The 24463-nt window shown below is 35.0% G+C and overlaps 1 protein-coding gene across 5 annotated transcripts in view; it reads right to left on the bottom strand.

Moving 5' to 3' along the window:
- The window catches only part of BRWD3 (bromodomain and WD repeat domain containing 3), a 204153-nt gene extending 183580 nt beyond the window's left edge, over positions 1 to 20573 (bottom strand). For 4 of the 5 annotated variants that reach the window (XM_028101475.2, XM_028101477.2, XM_028101478.2 and 1 more), the window contains exons 1-6: positions 20299 to 20573; positions 20117 to 20175; positions 19895 to 19924; positions 19429 to 19488; positions 7781 to 7931; positions 6138 to 6236 (exon numbers count right to left, since the gene is read on the bottom strand). In XM_028101475.2, the coding sequence (XP_027957276.1) occupies positions 6138 to 6236; positions 7781 to 7931; positions 19429 to 19488; positions 19895 to 19924; positions 20117 to 20175; positions 20299 to 20329 (430 nt within the window). In that variant the 5' untranslated portion in view covers positions 20330 to 20573. The remainder of the gene's footprint in view (positions 1 to 6137; positions 6237 to 7780; positions 7932 to 19428; positions 19489 to 19894; positions 19925 to 20116; positions 20176 to 20298) is intronic. The other variant, XM_088028709.1, reaches the window with a different exon arrangement.
- Positions 20574 to 24463: the final 3890 nt, after the last annotated feature.

The following is a 24463-nucleotide window of genomic DNA, read 5'->3' as shown; positions in this document are numbered from 1 at the left end:
AAAGATACAAATGTAGGGACCCGAAGGGGTACGTGTACCCCAATGTTTATAGCAGCAATGTCCACCATAGCCAAACTGTGGAAAGAGCCAAGATGCCCATCGACAGATGAATGGATAAAGAAGATGTGGTATATATATACACAATGGAATATTATGCAGCCATCAAAAGGAATGAGATCTTGCCATTTGCAACAACGTGGATGGAACTGGAGGGTGTTATGCTGAGTGAAATAAGTCAATCAGAGAAAGACATGTATCACATGACCTCACTGATATGAGGAATTCTTAATCTCAGGAAAGAAACTGAGTGTTACTGGAGTGGTTGGGGGTGGGAGGGATGGGGTGGCTGGGTGATAGACATTGGGGAGGGTATGTGCTACGGTGAGCGCTGTGAATTGTGCAAGACTATTGAATCACAGATCTGTACTTCTGAAACAAATAACGCAACATATTTTAAGAAAAAAGAAAAAGAAGAAGATAACAGGAGAGGAAGAAAAGGGGAGTATGTCAGAGGGGGAGACGAACCATGAGAGATGATGGACTCTGAAAAACAAATTGAGGGTTCTAGAGGGGAGGGGGGTAGGGGGATGGGTTAGCCTGGTGATGGGTATTGAGGAGGGCACGTTCTGCATGGAGCACTGGGTGTTATGAACAAACAATGAATCATGGAACACTGCACCAAAAACTAATGATGTAATATATGGTGATTAACATAACAATAAAAAATTAAAAAAAAACTAATGATGTAATGTATAGTGATTAACATAATAAAATAAAATAAAAACTAAAAAAAAAAGAAATTACTTCTGTACTGAAAAACTAGCTCAGTAGAAGAGTTGTGTTTGTGTGAAATTTTTTTTTCAAATTTTAGTGCAACTACTTACAAAGTTTCCAAAACAAATACTGATCTTTAAGGGAATGAAGAAACAATATTTTGTGATTATAATACAAGATCTCAAATGATATTACAAATATTAATTACATATGCTCCAGGATTTTTTTGAGTGGCATTAAGTATTAATACTGTTTTGAATTTAGTTCAATTTTCTTCCTTTGATTTAATTTTGGCATAATGCAAACCCAATTTGATTAGTCAAGCATACAGGTAATGAAATGGCATGACTGGAGCTTAGACTTGTAATAACATAAATATCATAGGCATCTTTGCTCTTTCTCTATAGGGATTTGGAAAATCACCCTTGGTAAACTTGAGTACACATATATGTAAAGTATTACGTAGTTAGTCTATGCTATGCCATGCTACCTCACCTCCATTTCATTAAATTACTAAATAACATTGTTGATTAACTGCACAAAGGATGGGAACATTTGAATAAATAATCCCATATTGTGGAAAGTCCAGATAAGGTCAGAATTTTATTGTTTTTGGCCAAAGACAACTGTGAAATTCATTAGAAAGTGGCACAATATTATCTTTGAAGTGAGTTACTAAAATCAAAAACGGAAAAGCTAAAGGTAGTTTCTAAGTACAAAAGTAGAAAACATTCCATAGGTTAAATCTGTAAAATGAATCATTAGTCAATACATTATTACTAAATTATGTACCTATCCAGGAAGCTGCTTACTGGTTTTCATATTGTTCTAGATCTTCACTGTCCATTATAGTAGTCATTAGCCATATGTGGTTATAGACTTTAAAACTGGTAAAAATTCTGTAAAATTAAAAAATTGAGTTCCTTGGATACTACAGCCATATGTACCTACTGTTTTGGATGGCATCAAATAGAACATCTCCATTATTACAGAAAGTTCTATTGGGTAGCACTATTCTACATAAAATACCAGTTAAAATGAGCCCCAAAAAATAACTGGTATAAGTCTAACTATACTGGATAAAATTAAAAAGTGGGACATATCTATTTATGATAAAAGTTCTATGCAAAGTAGGAACAGAAAGGAATATTCTCAAGCTGATAAAGGCATCTACAACCATACTTAACAGTGAAAGACAGCCTGCTCTCCCCCTAAAATCAGGAACTAGGGAAGGATGTCCAGTCTCATCACTTCAATTCACCATTATACCTGAAGCACTAGCAGTTCACTAGTGCATGACAAAGAACCATAAGGCAGACAAGATTAGAAAGGAATAGTAAACCTGTCTTTATTTGTAGACAATGTGATCATCTATGTAGAGAATTCCGAAGAATCTAAAAAAAAAATGCTATTAGATCTAGTCAATGAATTTAGCAAGATCAATGTACAAAAACAAAAACAAAAACCATTTCTATTTACTATCAAAAAAACAACTATAAATTTGAAAATTTAAAATAGCACCAAAAAAACATGAAACCCTTAGGAAAAAAATTCACAATAGATTTGCAAAACCTGTACAATGAAAGCTACAAAATACTGCTGTGAGAAATTATAGAAGACCTAAATAAATGGGAAATTATACCATGTTCCTGGATTGTAAGGTTCAATGTTGTTAAGATGTTACTTTTCCCCAAAATTATCTACAGATTCAATGTAATCCCAAACAAAATCCTAGCTGTTTTTTTGGTAGAAATTGAGAAGCTAATTCTAAAATTATACATTTCTGGTGGGAATACAAAATGGGATAGCCACTTTCAAAATATTTTGGCAGTTTCTTAAAAAGTTAAATCCATACTTACCACATGATCCAACAATCCCATTAATTAGATATTTACCCAAGAGAAATGAAAATCAATGTTCATGCAGATATATATAAGAAAGTTTATAGCAGTTTTATTTATAATAGCCAAAATCTGAAACACCTCAAATGCCCATCAGTTGATGAATTAACAAACATATCATGGTATATCCATCCATACAATGAAATACTGCTTGGTAATAAAAAGGAATAAATTACTGATACATGAAATGACATGCATAAATCAAAAAAGTACTAGGTTCTAAGCAAAATCAGATATAAACAAAAGGCTACATGCTTATTATTTCATTTAGATGAAATTGTAAATGAGGCAAAAGTAGAGTGGACAGAGAGGTTCCTGGTTTCCAGGAATACAGGGAGGGGCAGAGGATTAACTGCAATGAGACATGAGGAAATTCAGAAGGTGACAGAATGTTCTACATTTTTATTGTGCTGTTAGTTATACAAATGTATATGTTTGTCAAAACTCGTTGGACTATATACTTAAAAAGAAAAAATTTACTTTATATGAATTATACCATAATATATTTGACTTAAAAAATAAAAGTAATAAGGGTGCCTAGGTGGCTCAGTCACTTAAGCATCCAACTCTTAATTTTGGCTCAAGTCATGATCTCAGGGTCCTGAGATCCAACCCCACGTCAGGGTCCCCACTTAGCGAGGAGTTTCCTTCCTCCTTCTCCCTCTGCCCCTCCCCCTCCACCCACACGCACACACACACACACTCTCTCTAAAAATAAATAAATAAATCAAAATAAAGAAATAAATGTAACATGGCTAATCTTCTATCTTTGATGCTCTATAAGTACAGATCTGTTATACCAAGGAAATGTGGTGTAGAAATAGACTGTTTGGAAGGCAAGCAGTATAACTTAATGCCAGTCCCATACTTCTCTGGACTTTAGCATTTTCTGGTGTAAATAGGGGCTTATAACCCAGTTTCTCAAGTCTGTTTCCAGGAAATTTTTAGAATGTTGCAGGTATTTTGGGTAAAGGGTTTCTACTGTCAAATTATTTAGGAAATATTCCCCATAAGGTGATTCACAATGCATTTAGCATATGAAAGGCTCTGAGCAGTCCTAGATGCATTCATTTTTTTCTATAATTTTTTAAACTCAGTTTCCCACATTTACTTGACCAAGGAAAACTTCTATCAAAAAATGGTGTTGGGGCACCTGGGTGGCTCAGTCGTTAAGTGTCTGCCTTTGGCTCAGGTCATCATCCCAGGGTCCTGGGATCGAGCCCCGCATCGGGCTCCCTGTTTGGCTGGAAGCCTGCTTCTCCCTCTCCCACTCCCTCTACTTGTGTTCCCTCTCTTGCTGTGTCTCTCTCTGTCAAATAAATAAATAAAATCTTAAAAAAAAATGGTGTTGCTGGGGCACCCAGGTGGCTTAGTCAGTTAAGCATACAACTCTTGATTTTGGCTCAGGTCATGATCCCAGGGTAGTGAGATGGAGCCTGCTTAAAATTCTCTTTCCCTCTCTCTCTGCCCCTCCAACCTCCTCCCCCTGCTCTCTCTCTCTCCAAAAATAAATAAAAAAATAATTTTTAAAAACAGTATTGCTAAAGTTCTAAGATTAATTGATTAAACTTTTAAGATTACCTTCTTGATTAAGTTTAAGACTTATTTCTTTATTAGAGACAGAACACACACACACACACACACACGAGTGAGTTGGGGGAGGGGCAAATGGAGAGACTCTTTCAAGCAGACCCCTTGATGAGCACAGGGCCCAACAGGAGACTCAATCTCAGGACCCATGACCATGACCCATGAGATCACAACCTGAACTGAAACCAAGAGTCAGATGCTTAAGGGACTGAGACACGCAGGTGCCCACCTTCTGGATTAAGTTTTATTTATACTGGGAAACTATAAAACTGATTGATTTTAAAGTAGCTATGCAGAACTATACCCCTTAATGAGAAAACTTAAGTCACAAATTTTAAGACTTCTTATTCATCTTGCTACTTTCCTAGTCAACTCCTCTGAGTTTTTACCAGGTTCTGAATTCTAAATATCCTAAATATTTTTGACTAGTATATACTACATGAAAATACATCATAGTTGAATTATCTCTATTGTAATAACTCTTCAAATAACAGGGCAGAAATAAGAATGTGAAAGCATCGATGCCAGGAACACTAAAATTCCTGAGCAATTACTATAAAAATAACAAAGTGATCCAAGTCAGAATGTAAGTGTTCACTGTACAAAACTGGTAGAAGTTTGAATGTATATAGTTAAAATAGTTTTTAAAAAGGGAAGGGAAGAAAGGCTAAAGAAAGATGGAAAACCTAATACTCTGAATCCTGCTCTTCAGCACTTTACATGTGACCACTGAAAGAAGTATAAAGCATTACAAATAATGTTGACAATGTGGTTAAAAATATTGTAGCTTTTGAACATAAATGCATGAATAATAAGAGCCATCTTAATTCAAGTCAATAAGTTAATTATGAATAAAGCTTTAGGGGAAAAGTGAACACTGTAAAATTCTAAAGGGTAAACAAACCACCCCTGAAAATGGAAAAAAAATGTTAGAAATGCCATATCCAATTAGACCCAAATCAGTAGTCTTCTTCACCCAGTAACATCCAGGCTATGGAAGAGTACTGTTAGTAATGTATACTGAAGTATCTAATTTACTTCAATAACCCTTATGAATCTTTATCAATAATTTTGTCAAAAAGCTTTTGAAATTATTTCTAGCCTAAATTTATTTAACCTCTTGGGGTAAATAACTTCTATAAGCTTATTATATAAAATAGTATTCCTTTTAAAAAGTACTTCTATTTTTCGATTTGAATTTAAGGAATATTCTCTAGGCCCTAGGCACTATATAAAATAATTTTTTAGAAGAGTAAGAAAATAGGGAAGCAGAGTGTCAATTACTCATCTAGCTGTTTATACATTCTTTTTAAGAGTTAAATTTTAGTACAAATAGTTTTGTAGCTAGGTCTCCTTGGAAACCACTAGTAGTATTTCACCATAATGGTCTGGCCAGAGATGCCCCAGGAATAATCTGAATGGAACATGGAAATTTCAGTAAACTTTAAAAAGGGGAAGGGTGATTTTTTTTGTTTTAATAAATACATATAAAATTTATCACATCAGTATGTTTAGCAAACAGATATAAGCAGAATATATTTTGTTTTGTTCTGAAAGTTATCCTTACATAGTTCCCTGTAAAATCTTTAAGTTCAGCACATAGATATGTAAACAGACATCCATATGGTTAAAAACACATATATATAAAAAAGGAAATTCTTCTGCTAAGAAAGAAAGAAAACAAGATCACAAAACCATAACTACATTAAATAAAAATGCTTTAAAAAAGTTAGACCAACCATGAAACTCCTCAAGAATGCAAGCAGCTTGTTTATACTTCAAATTTAATTCTGGTACCTATTTTTGGCTGTATAATGAATTCAGGAAGAAACAAATCAAGAATATGTTCATAGTTCATATGGACATACTCACCCACATTTGGAGGTTTCACATAATTTACAGGTAGTTCTGGAGGTCTGCCTCTATGTAGAGCTGCAAAAGCAGACCCATTCCATAGTGTACTCTTACAGTCTATTCAAAAAGAATCAAAAGTTAGTCAAGAAATAGAACAGTGTTTTTTTAAGTTGTACCTCAGAGGTAAATGTCTGTTTTCAATTTCATTTGTTGGAGTATATTTTTAACTATTAATACCACAATAAAAAATAACATGCATATTTTTAAACATGTTACAAACTATATTATGACTGTTAAACAATAATACTTTAATATAACACCAGGATATTTTATTTCTGTGATCTAGAACTAAAGCTTTTATTATTCATGTATTTGAATCTTAAGTAAATATGTCATGGATTAATAAGGTTTTAATTTTATATTGGTCCTTCTTGATCTTGATCTCTACTTACATAAAACTATATAAGCAAGGTTACAACTACGGCACAAGTATGCCAGGTAAAAATCAGAAACATGTATACTTGGTGCATACTCACATTACAGAGTGCCTGACAATTATGCCATAACAGGTAACAATATTGCATGTCAGATGACAAATGACTATAAATAGTTGTGTTTTTTGTTTTTATGTTTATGTCAAGAAACTCAAGCAAATATGAAATATTCCTAATAATTTAACTGTGATACAAAAATATTGCACTACTCTTTTTTTGGGAGGGGGGGGTAAGGGCAGAGAGAAAGGGAGAGAGAGAATCCCAAGCAGGCTCCATGCTGAGGATAGAGCCTGACACCAGGCTCAGTCTCACAACCCTGAGATCATGCCCTGAGCTGAAATCAAGAGCTGGACACTTAACCAACTGAGATACCCAGACACCCCTCTATTGCTCTCTTGAAAACTTCCAAATTAACTGATTTGAAGAGTTTCCTTATATTATAAAATGAGATGCTTAAAATTGATATTTTTGAAACTATTTACCTTTGTGAATTAAATTTTTAAAAAACATGATGCTAATACAACAAAACAAATGAGTTGCTAGACCTGAAGTATTTATTACATTAACAGGCATCCTTAATGTCTAATTTCACATTTTTATATTCATAAAATACTACTTTATATATTTTACATATTGGGGTTCCATGAAAAACTTTGGGGAAAATCTTTAAAAGACTGAAAAACAGTGGAGTACAAAAACTGTTACTGAACAGTCACTAATAGGGTTGATATTTGTTTTAATATTTTCAATTATAAAATTTTTTTACATATCATATATCACATATAAATTTTTACATATCATTTTTCATTTACATATTATAAAATATATGTGATTAAGATGATATAAAGACTCATAATACTTAAAAATATTAAAACATAATGAAAGACTTTTAAGCATACTATACTAATTAGAGCAGTGATTTTTAAGATCTCTATTCCACAGGATTACAAAAAGATTTTAATATTCTTTACCTCTACTGTATTCACTGTTTTACAGCAGAGGGCTTCTTTTAGGCCTTTAAAAATGTACTTGTACACTAAGAAAATAAGATTGGCAAAATAAGAAAAACTAGAAGAAAATTAGTATTTAGGAAAGCATGTTAACATTTACGTAACATGAAAATATGCTGTTCTCCACTCCTTCCTCTGAAAACTGTGAAAATCTTACCTTTGGCATCCCGTAACAGAGACTGCCGACCAACACCTAGTAATGTCTGTACCCCAGGAACACTCTGAGGGATCTCCTTATCTAGTAAGGGACCAATCCGCTCACAAATTTTAAGGAGGTAGTCTGGAGGAATGTGTGCATTGGCTGCCACCTAAAAAGCATAAATAAAACAGGAAAACCAATTTGGTTTAAAAATATAATTTAGTCCATTACCAAACTATTCCATCATGGAACAAAGTGCAACTTTTATATACAGGATCAGGAAAATAACATTTTAAATATTTAATACTTTAACCAAATTAAAGAAATGGCTACAAAATTTAAGCACATCTAAATGATAAGATTTAAATGACATGGCACTCAAACTTACTTTTACATGCCTTGATTAAATCATTTGCTTAGCTGTTAATCTTATGAAATAAGTGTTGCAAAACAGCAAAAGTGCGCATGCCTAAAATTAAAGTACAAAGACAACAGGTAAACTCTACTAGTACTTGATTTATTCAGTAGTGATGAACTGATCAAAAATCAGAGACTCTAGATTCCATATAAATGATAAAAATACAAACAAAAGGTATTACTTGCACCAAATTCTCACCTAAATCCCTTTAGGATTAACAGGACAAATTTGCTTAATAAAGCAGAACTGGTTTTCCTGAAAAAAGTTAACTGGTTTCCAAAACAGTATCAAAGTAATATTTTTATATATACTATGCTCTAAATAAGCTATGTACTCAAAATTCATCACAACATTAACTCATTTTTAAAACACACAAGCAAATTTCTGAAGATGGTAAACATATGCAGACCGGGATGAGAAAATTAAACAACAAAACTGTTCATTTTTTGTCTAAGCTAATGTTCAAGTCCCTGATGTGTTTCATAAATACCTAATTATTAAAGGAGGAAACAGAAAACTAGACCATTAAATCCTTAGATAAAAAAATCTACATCTCATCTTGACATAAAGGGAGAGAGAAAGAATGAAAAATAAATATAAATAAAAATGTAAACACATACATATAACATCACAGAGGACCTCACATCAATATATTATCACCAGGTCAAGAACAATACAATATAAAAGAATAATTTTGTAAATCATCCCTAATGATCACCATGAGAAAAGAAATTATGCGTGTTCTTGGTAAGTATTTGTTCAATGAATCAATGAACATTAAAAAACCAAAGTAAAGTCCATCTATAAGAAATATCACAAGAATTCATAGAAGAAAAATCTTAGATTCTCCTATCAAGGTACCTTGTTTGTTTTCTTAGAAAACATACGTTGCAGAACTATAATAAAACGTGTATTCAGAATTCTGTGAATAAGGGATTCTGCTGTGATTTTTAAAAATTATTTCCTGCCAATTATCTTTTTTAAGTCCAAGCAAAAATTAATTTTAATCTACCAAAATAAATGTGGCTTGGGAACTGTCATGATGCTCAGAAAGAACGGCAACCAAGTCTGATTATTTTATATTTGCATCAACACAGTTTAGCTTCTGGATTGGGACAAAAGATCAAGCAAATTCTTTCAGTTATTTCTCATATCTATAGTTTGTTTTCCAACCAAATAACTACATAGAACCACCTCTTAGTAAAACATACAGGTAACATTAAAGTCAAAGCAGCTGATGATTCAATTTAATCTAAGTATTATCTACAGACAATGACATCCTAAAATCCTAGTTTATAATTCACTCCCTCCACATTAAAACATTTCCTAAATATGCCTACAGGCAAGTATACTTAGTACCCCAGAAAAATATGTGACTCAAAGAGAAAAGCTTTAAAATACTGCATATGAACATCTATAATAGTTTATGCCTTTTTTCCCACCAACACTCCACTTCCATTATCAGCCATTACTTTTTCATCAAGTAAACACTATATGAAAGCTTTACATAGGATAATAGTTCTTGTCTTTACTGGAATTTTCTTTTTTGTTTGGGTTTTCGAGAGGTTTGGTTTTTTTTATTATTATTATGTTATGTTAATCACCATACATTATTAGTTTTTGATGTAGTGTTCCATGATTCATTGTTTGCATATAACACCCAGTGCTCCATGCAGTATGTGCCCTCTTTAATACCCATCAGTAGGCTAACCCATCCCCCCACCCCCCTCCCCTCTAGATCCCTCATTCCAGGACAAACAAAAACTAAAGGAATTTGTAAACATGAAACCAGCCCTACAAGAAATATTGAAAGGGGTCCTCTAAGCAAACAGAGAGCCTAAAAGTAACATAGACCAGAAAGGAACACAAACCATATAATAACAGTCACCTTACAGGTAATACAATGGCACTAAATTCAGATCTTTCGATAGTTACCCTGAATGTAAATGGGCTAAATGCCCCAATCAAAAGACACAGGGTATCAGATTGTTGTTTTTTTTTTAAGATTTTATTTATTTGACAGAGAGAACACAAGCAGAGGGAGAGAGAGGGAGAAGCAGGCTCCCTGCTGAGCAAGGAGCCCAATGTGGGACTCGATCCCAGGACCCTGGGATCATGACCCGGGCCAAAGGCAGCCGCTTAACCTACTGAGCCACCCAGGCGTCCCAGATTGTTTTTTTTTTTTTAATTTAAATTTAAGTTAGTTAACATATAGTGTATTATTAGTTTCAGGGTAGAATTTAGTGATTCATCAGTTGCATATCACACCTAGTGTTCATTACAAGTGCCCTCCTTAACTGGCATTTTCTTTTTGATCAATCTTCTTTTTTTCGTCCTGTTACCATCTCAAGAGTTATTCTCCTGCCTAGAAACTGCAATATATCTAACCATATATAATCCAGAAAATAATTCTCTAATATGAATTTTTAGAATCACCCCCTTACAGAAAATCTGTCAGAACTATATCCTAAACTGACATCTTAAGTCTCCTGGCTATTTCATTTTATGGAAACAATGATGTTTGATTTTCAGTCAATTACATAAATCTTTCTATCAATTCCTCAGTAATAATTTTAAAATACAGAATCATTAACTAAGCAACCAAAACAAGACTTATCTACACCCAAATTCTGTCCCTTGAAGATTTTTATTATAAGCTATTAAATAAATTTTACAAATTTGAATTCTACCCTATACAACTGGAAATTGCTTAATTTCTAAGTGGTCCCATTCAACAAGTCTGTTCCTCTAAAATCAATAAAAATTTGATTATGAAACAGTAGTAGATAAACATATTCTATCAACACAATAGCAATAACAATACATTTAAGCTGAACATGCTAGCGTCTCCTTTAAATAATATCAACAGGCTTCCAGATTATATCAGCTCAGTTCTTGCAATGCAGTTTTTTCTAAATCAAATTTCAGGACTTAAAAGTGGTAGTCAACATTTATTTCAATCCATCTGCTTTGATTAAAATTGAAATTTTTTAAAGGATCTTTTTTGGCATAAGAACGCTTATCTATCCTCAGTAATGACTTTTTTAAGTCTTTTAAAAATTCTATATTAGAATTATGTATGAATAAAATGTAATATGTAATAAAATATAATATTAAAAGTATGTATTAAAATATTCTATAAAATTTGTAACATATTATAAGCCACTCTTTTCAACTAAAGCTCAAATATTCTAATTTCAGTTATTTAACCACATTTTTCTCTCTGAAATATAATGCCAACAAGTAACACAACAAGTGCTTTGATGTCTGCAGAAGAAAAGCATTCTCTAAAAACAAAGTTCAAGAGTATATACAAACTTTTATATTATTTTGTAAAACAGCTCCAAGGAGTTAAATTATAGAATGTTTGATTTAGAAAGGTCCTTATACATAATTAACCTAACTTCACATCTTATAGTAGGAAAAACATCCAGAAGTGAAGTCCAATGGTCACAGTGAATGTACAGAAATCTGGGTTTCCCTGTCCACTGCTCTTCCTATTACTGTCTTATTAAGGCAATTGAAAAATTATGAAGGTAATTAACACAAAGACTGCAAAAAAATAAAACTATAAATTCAAATAAACTGAAAGAAATTAAATGAAGCCTAGATTATAAACCTTCTAGATAGGAAGACTGGCTGACCTAAAGAGCAAACCTAACAATTGAATTACTAAGCTTCAGAATTATAATGACAAGTGAGAAGACCAGAGAGTTCACAGAAATGATCCTACTCATCATAATTAGTTAAAAGGAATCCAGCTGAGAATTGAATAAAATGCAAAAGGTACCTAACTTCAGGGTGCCAGGCCCATACCAAACACTACATTTGAAATACTAATCTTCAGAGAGCAATAATGATATTTTTACCTTGGCTTTTAGAAATTATAGGATAAGTAACTCCAAGAAACAAATAAAAGAGATAATTGTTTCTGTGTTTTGTTTTCTAAGATCATCACTAGACAGGTAAATGAAGAATCAAACTGGGCCCATACGTTGAAGAAGTGAAATACATTTTATCTGAGATTTTAATTTTTTTGGTGTGGGCAGGGTGGGAGGAGAAGTACATATAAAAAATTAGTCACATGATTTTTTTTTATATTTAGGGACAAAAAACAAAATAGATTTTAAAAAATACAGCAAGGCTTTAAATACATCAATATAAGTATAACATAGAGATACGCATGGTACTTTGAAGTCTGGAAGCCTGGATTATTCAGGTTCTAAAATTTACTAGCTGTTAACTCCTTCTGGCAGTGTGATACAGTAGAAAGGACTTAGATTTTAATTTTTCCACCATTCTCAGTTCCTACTTCTATGACCTGCAAAGTTACTCAATCTGAGAGCCTGAGCTGCTGCATCTGAAAACAGGGAGTAATAATAACTACCTCATATGATTTGTGAAAAAAAAAAAAAAAAATCATTCACTCATGCATTCATTCATTCAGACATTTAACATATAGAGATGAGATGGGAAGACAATTAAACTGCTGTCCTAAAGGAACCCACAGTCCCAGTGGGGGAAACAAACTAGTAAATAAAACAAACTTGTAAATAAAACAAATCAAAGTACAAGTACCCAGAGGTAGTACAAAGAGCTAAGAGAAGCAAAGAGATACAGTACCTACTTCAGCCCAGGGGTAGGGTTCATGTCTAATTTCACAGTTGAAGGCTAAGTGAAAATTCACATGACACAAAAGGAAGGGAAGGCATTCCAGGCAAATAGAAAGGTTCCCCCACCCAGTAAATGTACTTTGCACAGTGACTAACACATAATGTCCCTCAATGTTTAAGATTCTCCTCCAGAACATTAAGTTAAAAAAAAGTAATAAAAAACTCACAGAGTATCATCTGATTTTGATGGGAAAAAATACATGTACAAAAAAATAAGACTAGAAGAAAACACAAAAAACTAATAGTTTATTTTCTTCTTGATACTTTTCAGTAAAATATAAATGTCTGCAATAATCCAATATTATATCATAAAGTGTTGAGTTATAATGTTTGCTGAATTTGAAGGAGGAAAGGGAAAAAACTGGACAGAAAGGGAAATAAAACAGGTAGACTTTTCTACTATAATAATACACTGGTTTGTACAACAGGTTACAAAGTGTTAAGACTTCCTATTACTTTTCTTTGAAAATGTTTATCATTGTTCATAGCATTTCTTTTTCTATCAGTTTTAAGATTTTCCCAGGAATGAGACAGCCAAGAGCAACCCACCTAGGTTCAAATATTCTCTGGGTTACAATACCATAAGAAAGTACCAAAAGTACTATAACCTTGAGGGCAGATAATATCAAGACAAGGACAAGGGACCTACCCACATTCTGGAAGTTTCTCAGTAGAGAAAGGTCCGATAAACGAACTTAGTTCCAGCTAGCATATTAAATAAGCCTAAGAAATACATATCATGAAATGCTCCTGACAAAAGTTAAGAAAATTACACAAACAATAACTGAGGGCCAGATTATTATAAAGTACTATAGTAGATATTAAAGGGCATGAGAAAACATCTTCAACAAGGTAATTTAAAATACAAGAAAATATTTATCAATAATGTATAGAAAATCAGTTCAGGATTAGAAAAGATCAATCAGAAGCGTTGAGGATCCCGGCAACAAGACATCAGAAAGACATATCTCCCACTTCTTAAAAAACAGTGAATACTACACCAGTATCATACTAAGTTACTTCTCTCTAATAAAAATGCAAATAACACTAAACATCTTTTAACATAACAATCATTTCTTGTTTGAGTTAATACAGATGCAATTCAAAGCACTCATTTTGGTTCAATTCTAACATTTACTTTTTAAATACTTTTTCCCCAATGGTACTGTTTTAAATGCCCCTCACCTTATAAAAATATTAGGAAAATGAGGTGGTGACATAGCTAGTTAAGAACATATAAATTCTGGGGTCATAGTTCTTTAGATATCCATTTTCCATTCAACCTCTATGTCCTATTTTTAAAATGCAGTAACCAATTTATTTGCACAGCATTTTCAATTAACAAAATGCATTCTATTTAACTCATTTGGTTCGCACAACAACCTTGTAAAATAGATAGGGGGTTTTATTTTATAAATGAGGAAACTGAATCCCTGAGAGGTTAAGTAACTTGCCCAGGGTCACTCAGCAAGACTATCTTCCCAACTAAATCTTATGGTACTTTCCACTACTCACAAAATCCTTTATGAAAAATGTCAAACAAGGGCATCTCTGAGATTTGACCCAAACACTAAATTGACTTAAAATTACTTTTTTGCTCTCTACCAAAAAACTGTTTATTAATCAATCAGTAATCAACATCAGTAAACCAAGAACAAAAACAAACTAATATTCAAATTGACAAAGGTGCCTTCAGGACAAAAGTTTATAAGGAACATTCACCCAACCCAAATTCTTACTCCCTAATCGCAGCTCTCTTCACTTTCTTAACGCCATCTCATTTGTACTAAGATACCAGTTTCCTAGAACTAATGATAAATCTCCCAAAGGATTTTTTTTTTAAGATTTTATTTATTTGACAGAGAGAGAGAGACAGTGAGAGGGAATACAAGCAGGGAGAGTGGGAGAGGGAGAAGCAGGCCTCCCATGGAGCAGGGAGCCAGATGCGGGGCTCGATCCCAGGACCCTAGGATTATGACCTGAGCCGAAGGCAGACGCTTAACCGTCTGAGCCACCCAGGTGCCCCCTCCCAAAGGATTTTAATCATTGAAAGTATGTTCTTAGAGCCAAAGTGTGAAAAAAAAGACAATGATCAATCCAGACAAATAGCTAAAACCAACATATTATAGAACGCAAAAGTATACATGTGGCTCAAACAAATCAAAAGTGAGGAATACTAGTTTCCAGACATTAATTGCTCTCTACCATAGGACCTATCAGTTTAGCATTATATCCACACTGGGGTTGAGCAGCACATGCCTTTTGGTTTCCCATGATGCATTCTGTTCTTCCTAACTATGGCTGTGTACCCACATAGCAGTTAATAAATCACACACACTTAAATTACTTCCACACTTAGAGATGCAATAACTATGCCTCCAGCACTCAAAAATCATTCTAATGTTCTAATAGACAATTTAAGCTATTACTAGTAATTAGAGAACAAGAGCTGGGTAAGGTAAGAAAAAAATATAGGTATGTCTGGAATTCAAATAGAGTATTTTAAAGTACTTGGCGAGCATCAAATGAGATGTGAAAGCACTTTTAAACTTGCATATATTATATGCAGATGCAAGTTCTTATAACGACATATATCATCATAGATGTATACATTTTTTAAAGATAGTAATGAAAATACAATCTTGATAAACTTTTCAATAGCATAAAATTGCTTCAAGTCTTTTGAATATAAAATGAAGGTAATACAATCTATGTCACTCTAAATGAAAGCACTAATTAGGGCTTTCAATTCTATACATGAAAAATGCTGAATAAATTTAAAAATATATACCATACCTAAAGATAATTATGCCTTTGGTTCAGTCTCATGATACAAGTCCCCTTAAAATGATTAAAAAATATTAAAACATGCCTTTAAAAAAAGCTTCCAAGTCACAATTTCAATATATAAAATGTGTTTGTTAACAAAAACTTTATTTAAACACACACATACACACATACCCCTCATTACTATGTTTGTAGTCCCCAATAAAGCTCCAAGGAGGAAGCAATAAAACAGGCAACAATTCAACAGGGTCACCACAAATGAACAGACATCTGTAATTATTTAAATTATCTACCATAAGATGAATTGTAAGAAGCAAATCTAATTCTATTACATTGTAAATAAGAGTCAAGCAGAAATGAAAAATGTCCAGATTAAACTTCAAAAAAACTCACCATTACTTCAAATTTCTCCCTGTATCATTACTTAAAATTCTGAAAGTTAATTTAGAATGTTTTATTTTAAATGCCATATTCAAAAACCTTACAGTTCAACATAAACTGACAAACATTTCATGTACAGGCTCATATTTTAAAAGGTACTTCAGATCTGAATATGTCAGTACTAGCCTGCTAGTAGCTTTAACAAAATACCACCTTTCCTTTTGTTTCAAATTATAAGTAAAACACTAAATCAGATTTAAGAAAGAAAAAAGACGGATTTCTAGAATGCATAATAGTAACAGTAATGAAGTGTTGAAGAAATCCAACTTATTATCTTAATATTCTTCTGGATAAATCAAGTTAAGCAGCACATACAATTTAAGTGAAAGTACACATACAGACAGAAAGGCAGGAGTCTTGTTTCATAGTATACATGGCTATGCAATCTTAATTCAGTATTTTGATATCCTTGTTTATAATCCTTTAGCTCTTCATCATGCATTTGTATTCTTTCCTTCTTATACTAGTTTACCTTCAGTTCGAAGTATTGCTATATAATTTAACATACAGAATTATACTATTTATAAATACTATGTACATATAACGTTTTACTAATTACTAATACTTATCCTAAACTTCAACCTGAAACATGTAGCTAAATCAAAGATCACATTGTATAAATCCATTGTTCTAACAGCATTTTAAAAAATACCTACACTAAGAAAAAAAAAATATCTCCCACAATGAAGCCACACAAAATCAAAGGTCAAATGTGAAATAATTTTAAGCAACTATACAACTGATGCATCTAGTGATCAATCTAACACAGCACATTTAGTTCTAAGCCACTATACTTCTTTTCCTTCTGTTCAAATTCTCACTCAGCCCTACCCCATCTTCCCTTACAAAGAAATTTATAGTAGAGAACAGATATTTGATTTAAAATAGGGCCATATTAACAAAATATAATATTCCTAGAAACACTGGATCCCAGAAAAATAAAAACCTCTGTACAATATGAAAATTAAATTAAAAACAAAAGATGTACTATCTAAATTATAGACAATGTTCAAACAATAGATGAAAGTCTGTGTATATAAAAATAAAAATGTATAAGGAAATATAAAAAACAATAAATTCAAAAGATAAATGTGAAAATCAGGTATACATAGGGATATACAAAAGGATTAACAATTAAAAAAATAACTGGTTAAAATTTAAGCTTCACTAATCATGAAAAAAAGAGCTAATTAAATCAACTAGGGGCTATTTCACCTATTAAAGCCACCAAAAGATTTTAAAAGTATTTAAAAACTCACTCTAAGTACCTAGATGGTAACATCATAAATTAGTACTATCTTCTGGAGAGCAATTTTGTACTATATAAGAGAAGCTAAAAAACCGATGAGACCCTTTGACCTGATAACTCCACTTTAGAAATACAGTACAGGAAAATAAATCCAAGAAAAGAAAGGAAAAAAGAAAGACTATTTAACTATGCAAAGATATTAATGAAAAACTGGAAGTAATCTAAATGTTCAACTGAATGTTGAGTTCAAATCATAGCCAACTTAAATGTAACTGAATCTTTTCTTATTGAAATGACAATGTCTATTCAAAAAAGAAAATTATATGTGAAAGTGTTAAAATATAGAGCTTAAAATGGACATTGATTACCACTATGTAAAAATATGCCTTTATAATAAAAGGAAAGGAAGTCTAGTAAACTGGATTTTGTGGGATTTTTTTGTTTTTATGTGGGTGTGTGGTTAGTAGACTGTTTTTAATTATTTTGATGTCCATTTGCTTTTTATCACTGTCAAGTAATTTTTAAAAAGCTTTATCTTTTTTAAAAAAAGCTTTTTTTTTAAGTTTCTTTTTGCTATTTGCTTAAAATGGTCTGTTTAGAGACAAATGTAAATGAAAACATCTTCAATACATCTCAGTATAAAACTATCTTCAAAACCACATTAGTTATAAAGTATTTAAATAGATATTGGTAGGCATTGTTTTGCCCCTTTTTTGGCAGGACTTCAGTCCAACAAAAAGTCTGACTACAAATTAAATACAGTGATAATACATGCAGTTTTTCCAAAATAGTTTTTATCCAACTGAGAATTCTTTACCATTAATAGTATAGATGGTGGAGTTTATCCATATTACAATTATTACACCATTTTGTGATTTGCAAAAAATATTTAGTCAGAAAACTAAAATTATTATTTAATAATTATTAACATGGCCTCATTATTGTAATTTAATATAAAAATTGTCAAATTAACACTGTCAGTTTAAATATTGTATTATTAAATCATTTTATTTATATTTACAGTCTACCATACCCCTTCAACTCTCTTTAACTTTGATTTTCCTCCATTTGGATCTTATTTGAAGGAAAGATAGCTGAATTTAGTTTTTAGTAACATCACCCCTTTCTCCTTTCATTTCCTTCCAATTCACTGTACCAGAGGCTAACGCAAGGGGACATCTTCCGAAAAATAAAAAAACACCACCTTTTTGTGTGTGTCAATGCTGAACAGAAGTGCATGGACACTATGAATTACATTTGTAGGAGAAACAACCCAGTCAATCCAATGCCTTTGGTCCTTTACTAAAGTATATTTTAAAAATATAACCATTGTTGGCTCTTCTAAACCCCAAATCGTGTTTCATCAATTCTCAAAAAGGTCATAAATCCGTAGTTATTTAGTGAAAATGTATCTGCAGAAATGCGATATAATGATTTAATGAGCTATTTTCTAAAATGTGATACATACAATAATTATGCTTTTTTTATTCGGTAGTAGATTACCTAAAACCGGCAAATTTTGGAATTCGCTTGATGCTTCCTATTATTTTTAATTGTGTCGTTTTGCCCAATCCAGGGTCGGTTAACTCCCCTCCTGAGCCCCGTACCCCGTAAGCCCCCCCCCCCCCCCCCCCCCCGCCAAAGACTAAGCCTGGCCTCAGTTCCCGTATTTCAAGCCAGGACCAACCAGAAACCAGTTTTCTTCCACTAATCCGGAACTCTGGGCTGTTACCAACGCTGTCATTGGCCAACGTCAGTCCTTGGTACGTGCCCCAAGATAACCCCCAGGTTTCTCTCCCTTTTCTCCCTACAATGGGCCTTTCTCAATGTTTGTAACATATTCATAATCCACAAAACGGCATCTCTGATAACTAACTCACATTCTTCAAAGTTTCCGAGTGGAAATAAGCGAGGCCAGGGGGAGGACAAGGTACCCTTTCTCTGACTGGCAGGGAGCGGGGGAAGGGGCAGTCGTTCTTCGGCCCAGCGCAGAGCTCTACAGCCCTGTTGGCTAAGGGGTTGGGAGCGGGTTGGGGGAACAAGGTGGAGAGAGAGTGTAGAAAGAGTTGGATTAAGTTGAAATGAAAACTTTACTCACCAGATCCTCGAAGCTTCTTCGGTGCTCTTTTCCCTCCCAGTCTAAGCGGCGCGGAATCAACTGGGGGTGAGAGAAAAGAAAGGGTGGGGGGTGGGCAAACCATATAGGCCATGCCTTGGCTCCCAATGAACCCGACCCAACCCGGGTCCTGGTCCCCGACCCTCTGGCGTCTGTATTTCCCTAGGTCCGATAGCTGTTGCCTCAAAGCTAGTCCAGTATAGGGAGGAGGCCGAGGGGGAGGAAATCCTGAAAAACCGCCCCCCTTGGTCATAAAGAGGGGGCGAGTTAAGACCCCAGCGATATCCGCCCCTTTTGAGGGAAGAAGCTGGTTCACTCCAGTGACAACAGTTATGAGTGCCCAGATCCAAGCTTCCCTCCCAGCCTCTGTCCTCCGCCCCTGACTTGCCCTCCCCTTCCTCCAGTCTCACCCCAGCCCTCCCCACGTCTTCCCGAAGGGGCTCCGTACCTGATGCTCCTCGAGCTCCTGCACTAGCACCTGAGCAAAAGGGAAACACGGATATGAGGAGCAGCTCGGGCCATCAACACATTCCTCCCTCCCCACTTCGAACCCGCCGCTGACGGCAGGACTAGTCAAGGCCGGCCTTTCCCTCACCCTCAGTGAAACCGCACACCCGATGCCTCGATTTCCCCATTGGGACCATTCCCCAGAGCTCCTTCTCCCTCTCACCTGAGCGGATTTGTTGCAGGGTCCGGACTGCAAGAATCTAGCGATCAGGTAATACAGCTCTGTGGAAGAGGGGAAAAAAGAGGTTGAGAGGGAGGTAAAGAAAAACAGAAGCTTTTTCAAAAGAAACTGACAGCCGTCGCGCTAAGCTCCCATCTCCTTAGCCCCCAGACACAGTTACCCACCGGCTTCGATCTGGGTAGGTGCCGCCGCCATCCTTTTCCCTAGGGGGTTTGGGGGCTCCGCTCCGGAGGAGCTGGCGGGGGCGGGTGGGGGCGCTGCCTCTATTGTGGTGAAGCCCCCATGCCCAGGAGTCCCACCGCTTCCGCCCCACTCCTCGCCCTAGTTTTGGTCTCTCTGGTCGCTCTCGGATTCATCGCATCACGTATCGACCCATAGATATTCTAGCCCAAGAGCAGAGGAGGCGGAGAGGAAGGAGAGAGAGGAGGGAGAGAGAGGGGAGACGAGAGAGAGAGAGAGGAGAGAGAGAGAGAGAGAGAGAGAGAGAGAGAGAGAGAGAGAGAGAGAGAGAGAGCGAGAGCGCGAGCGAGCTAGCCAGCCTGAGAGAAGAGAGGGGAGGAGCCGAAGTGCCGGGGGGGTGGGGGGACGGGGCAAAGGGGGTGGAGAGAGGGGAGGGTAAAAACTGTGAGAGGAGCCTGCAGGTCTCGCTGTTCGCCGCTAGGGGCACTAAGGCAACCGAATGTCCTCCACTCTCCCTGAGGCCGGCGGTTGCCTAGCTACCGCTCCCGGAAACGGGGAGGTGCTAACTGACGGCCGACGCTCTGGCTGACGCCGTAGAACTCCATGGTGGCGTTCTCCTCCGAGAGCTCTTGAGGTACTTTTCCTTTCCTGGGAGAGCAGTTGAGATCTTTCCTGTTGAGGACTTTTCCCTCTGGCGTTGTCGTGAGGAACGTATGAGGGGTTGACCTGATTCAGTGCTTTCTTCTTTTCCTTCCCGTCACCGAAGAGGCTTTGTTGTTGTTTTTTGGGGTTTTGTTTTGTTTTGTTTTATTTTGCCTCCACCGAAAAGAGGCCAGCCACTGAGGGATCTTGCGACTGAGGCAGAAAAAGGAGCCCCTATATCTACGTCACTTGTTTCGCTTTCAGATTGTTTTTGTACCAGATGAAAATGTTCTACTTACCAGTCCAGAGTACAGAGCTCATATTGTGGGGGGAATATGCCGTCAGATATGAAGCATTTTATTTCTTCCCCTTCTGAAAGTTTAACACGTGCCATATCTGTCTCATTCCTGTAGGATAATTTTCAATTGTGTCTTAAAGTACTGCCAAAGTACTTTACATTAACAATGGATTTTTATGTATTACTACATATCTGTATGCAAGGTTTTAGGTATTATTACAAATCTGTATGAAAGCTTTGGGACAGTTTTTGTTTTTTAATACATAGAATCCTAAATTTTTAGTACAATACTTACTTTCAGTATTCGGTTACTAAAAAGTGATTAAAGGATTTGCAGAATAATTGGTACATATATAATAAACTGAGTCTCCGTTTCTACTTTTCCTTAATATTTTGTTCCCACCTCAAGCCTTGACCGAAAAAAGTAATTAATAGAAGCCAAACCCGATGAGACCAGAGATGATGTTTAAGCTGCATGTACTATTTACATTCATTAAAATAATCAAATTTGAAGGTTTACCTTTTAAGTTTAGGGATGGATTCTTAGAAATTTGGTTTCCTTACTGAGAGTTTAGCCATTGATCGCAGTTGGTCTAGAATTGCATTATGCTGATAATCTTAGCCTAGGTTGTTTAGCTTTCACCCTGGCCATGTTTTCCCCTTAGAAAGAACCACACAAGTTAATTGTGATATGATAGTTCTGTCTTTGGTGGTTATGCTACAGTACTTGAAAAATGTCATTAACAAAAACAAAAAAGATATTGAAGAAATATATAAGCAAGCCCTAGACAACTCATTACAAATAGTTTAGTAAAACACCAGATTAAATATTTTTTACAAGTCAAGTATAATATATATAACAGTTAACATTTATCAAGCCACTACCATGCACTAAGCACTTTATATACTTTACTTCATTTAATCTTTTTTTTCACTTCATTTAATCTTTATAAATCTTTTTAAAACCCTTGGAGGTAGGTTTTATTATCCCCATTTTACAGATAATAAAAATAACTATATGACTTTTCACAGCTTACTTGTATTCTGTGAGCCTTGTTCCTCATCTGTTAAATGTAATAGTATTTGCTGTGCCCACTTCACAGGAATTGCTTGCTGTAAAAGTCATGTGAATATATTCATACCATATTTCAAACTTTATAGGACATTGTTATTCCAGTATCAGTCTGGGTGCAATCAGGAGGGAAAATTACTATGAATTACTAATTAATTCAAATTAACATGTGCCTTTTAAGAAAGTTTAAGATACAAAATTATTAATAATTTTATTGTTAATTATCAAGAATCATTAATTATTGTTAATAATAATTAACATTAATGGCATTTTCAAGTACTATAGCATAACCACCAAAGATAGAACTATAATATGACAATTACCTTGTGTCATTCTTTCTTTCTAAGGGGAAAACATGGCCAGAGTGAGAGCTAAAAAACCTAGGCTAAGATTATTATTAACAATAATAGGAGATTGGAGTAATGAGGGATTACCTTGTAAGGAGTAAAGAGAACTCTAATATATAATATAATAGTAGATATATAGATATATAATATAATAGTAGATAAAATAGCCACTACTCCTAGAATTGAGGTATAGTACCCTCAACCCCTACTCCCCACTTAGGACTAAGATCCAGACTTGGTTGGAGAGAATTAAGCCAGACAAGACTTATTAAATGGCAGGAAAGATGCTGTGGTACCTTGTGGGCAGAACTTGCTGAAACTACAACCTCTGGAAGTCACTGGAACTCTGCCCTGGGGATCAGTCTTCTAGGGTGCCTGAGAAATGTGTTCATGGGGAAGTTTATCACCAGAAGGACATTACTACAAAGCCACCAGGAGAAGGGTACCAGGGGAAGCTGCTGGGAGTGCTACCAAAACAATGCACCACAGGAACAAGGCACAGGAGAAATTTTACAAGCTGGGGGAGCAGCCTACCCAGTAAAAATGCCAGAAGCAGGACACAAAACTCTTTCTTCCTGCACTGTATTTCCAGTTCCATCTACTGAAAAACCTTCAGTTTTAGCTGACAAAAGGAAAAATATTTAAATGTCCCAGATCAGGGCGCCTGGGTGGCTCAGTTGGTTAAGCAGCTAAGCATCTGCCTTTGGCTCAGGTCATGATCCTGGGGTCCTGGGATGAAGCCTGGAGTAGGGCTCCCTGCTCAGTGGGAAGCCTGCTTCTCCCTCTCCCTCTGCCTGCCACTCCCCCTGCTTGTGCTATGTCTTCCTCTCTCTCTTGTTCTCTGTCAAGTAAATAAATAAAATCTTTAAATAAAAATAAATAAATATCCCATATTCATTTTCATAGAGCAGTCAAGAAGGGAGAATTTAGAGATGATAAGCAGTAAATCAATAAACTGGCACAATTTCCTTGCTTTTCTCTTGATTGTAATGACTAGGCTGACAAAAGGAAAGTTATTAAAATGTGTATATTAACATAAAAAGTTTTCATTTGTTGTTTATGATAAGCCAAATGCTTTGAATTACTTTGTTGCAATAAAATCACCAGTATTAACCCTGTGCCCAAAAGCTTAATTGGGAGGGGAAGGAAATTTTCATAAATGAAAGCAAACATGGATTTACAAAGAAAATATCTGGAATGATTGCCTGATTGGGTGTGTTAGTTCCCTAGGACTCCAATAACAAATTACTACGAGAGGGTGACTTAAAACTAGAGAAATCTGTTCTGTCACAGTTCTAGAGTCCATAAATCTAAGATCAAAGTATCACAGGGACACACTCCCTCCAAAATCTAGTAGAGAATCCTTCTTTGCCTTTTCCAACTTCTGGTGGCTCCTGGCGTTCTTTGGCTTGTGGCAGCATGACTGCAGTCTCTGACTCCATCTTCATATGGTCTTTTTGTGTGTCCCTGTGTTAAAAATCCCTCTCCTCTTTCTTATAAAAACACCAGTCATTGTATTTCAGGTCCACCCTAAATCCAGAATAATATCATCTCAAGAACCTGAATGATTTACATGTGCAAAGACACTATTTTCCAATGAGGTTATATTCACACATACTGGGGATAGGGAAATGTACATATCTTTTAGAAGGGACATAATTAAACCCACAAAATTGTTTTATTCTGTCTCCTTAAAAATAATGTTAATGGAAAACCAAGGTTGAAAATTTAGCAAATATCCCTAGTATGGCAAAAAAAGAAAATTAAAATGTAGGGAATCCTGAGATGGA

Source organism: Eumetopias jubatus, unplaced genomic scaffold, assembly GCF_037043125.1.
Source record: "Eumetopias jubatus isolate StellerSeaLion01/CBP00866 unplaced genomic scaffold, mEumJub1_p1.0 scaffold_11, whole genome shotgun sequence".
NCBI classification, from domain to species: domain Eukaryota; kingdom Metazoa; phylum Chordata; class Mammalia; order Carnivora; family Otariidae; genus Eumetopias; species Eumetopias jubatus.
This window is presented reverse-complemented; position numbering and strand designations above follow the sequence as displayed.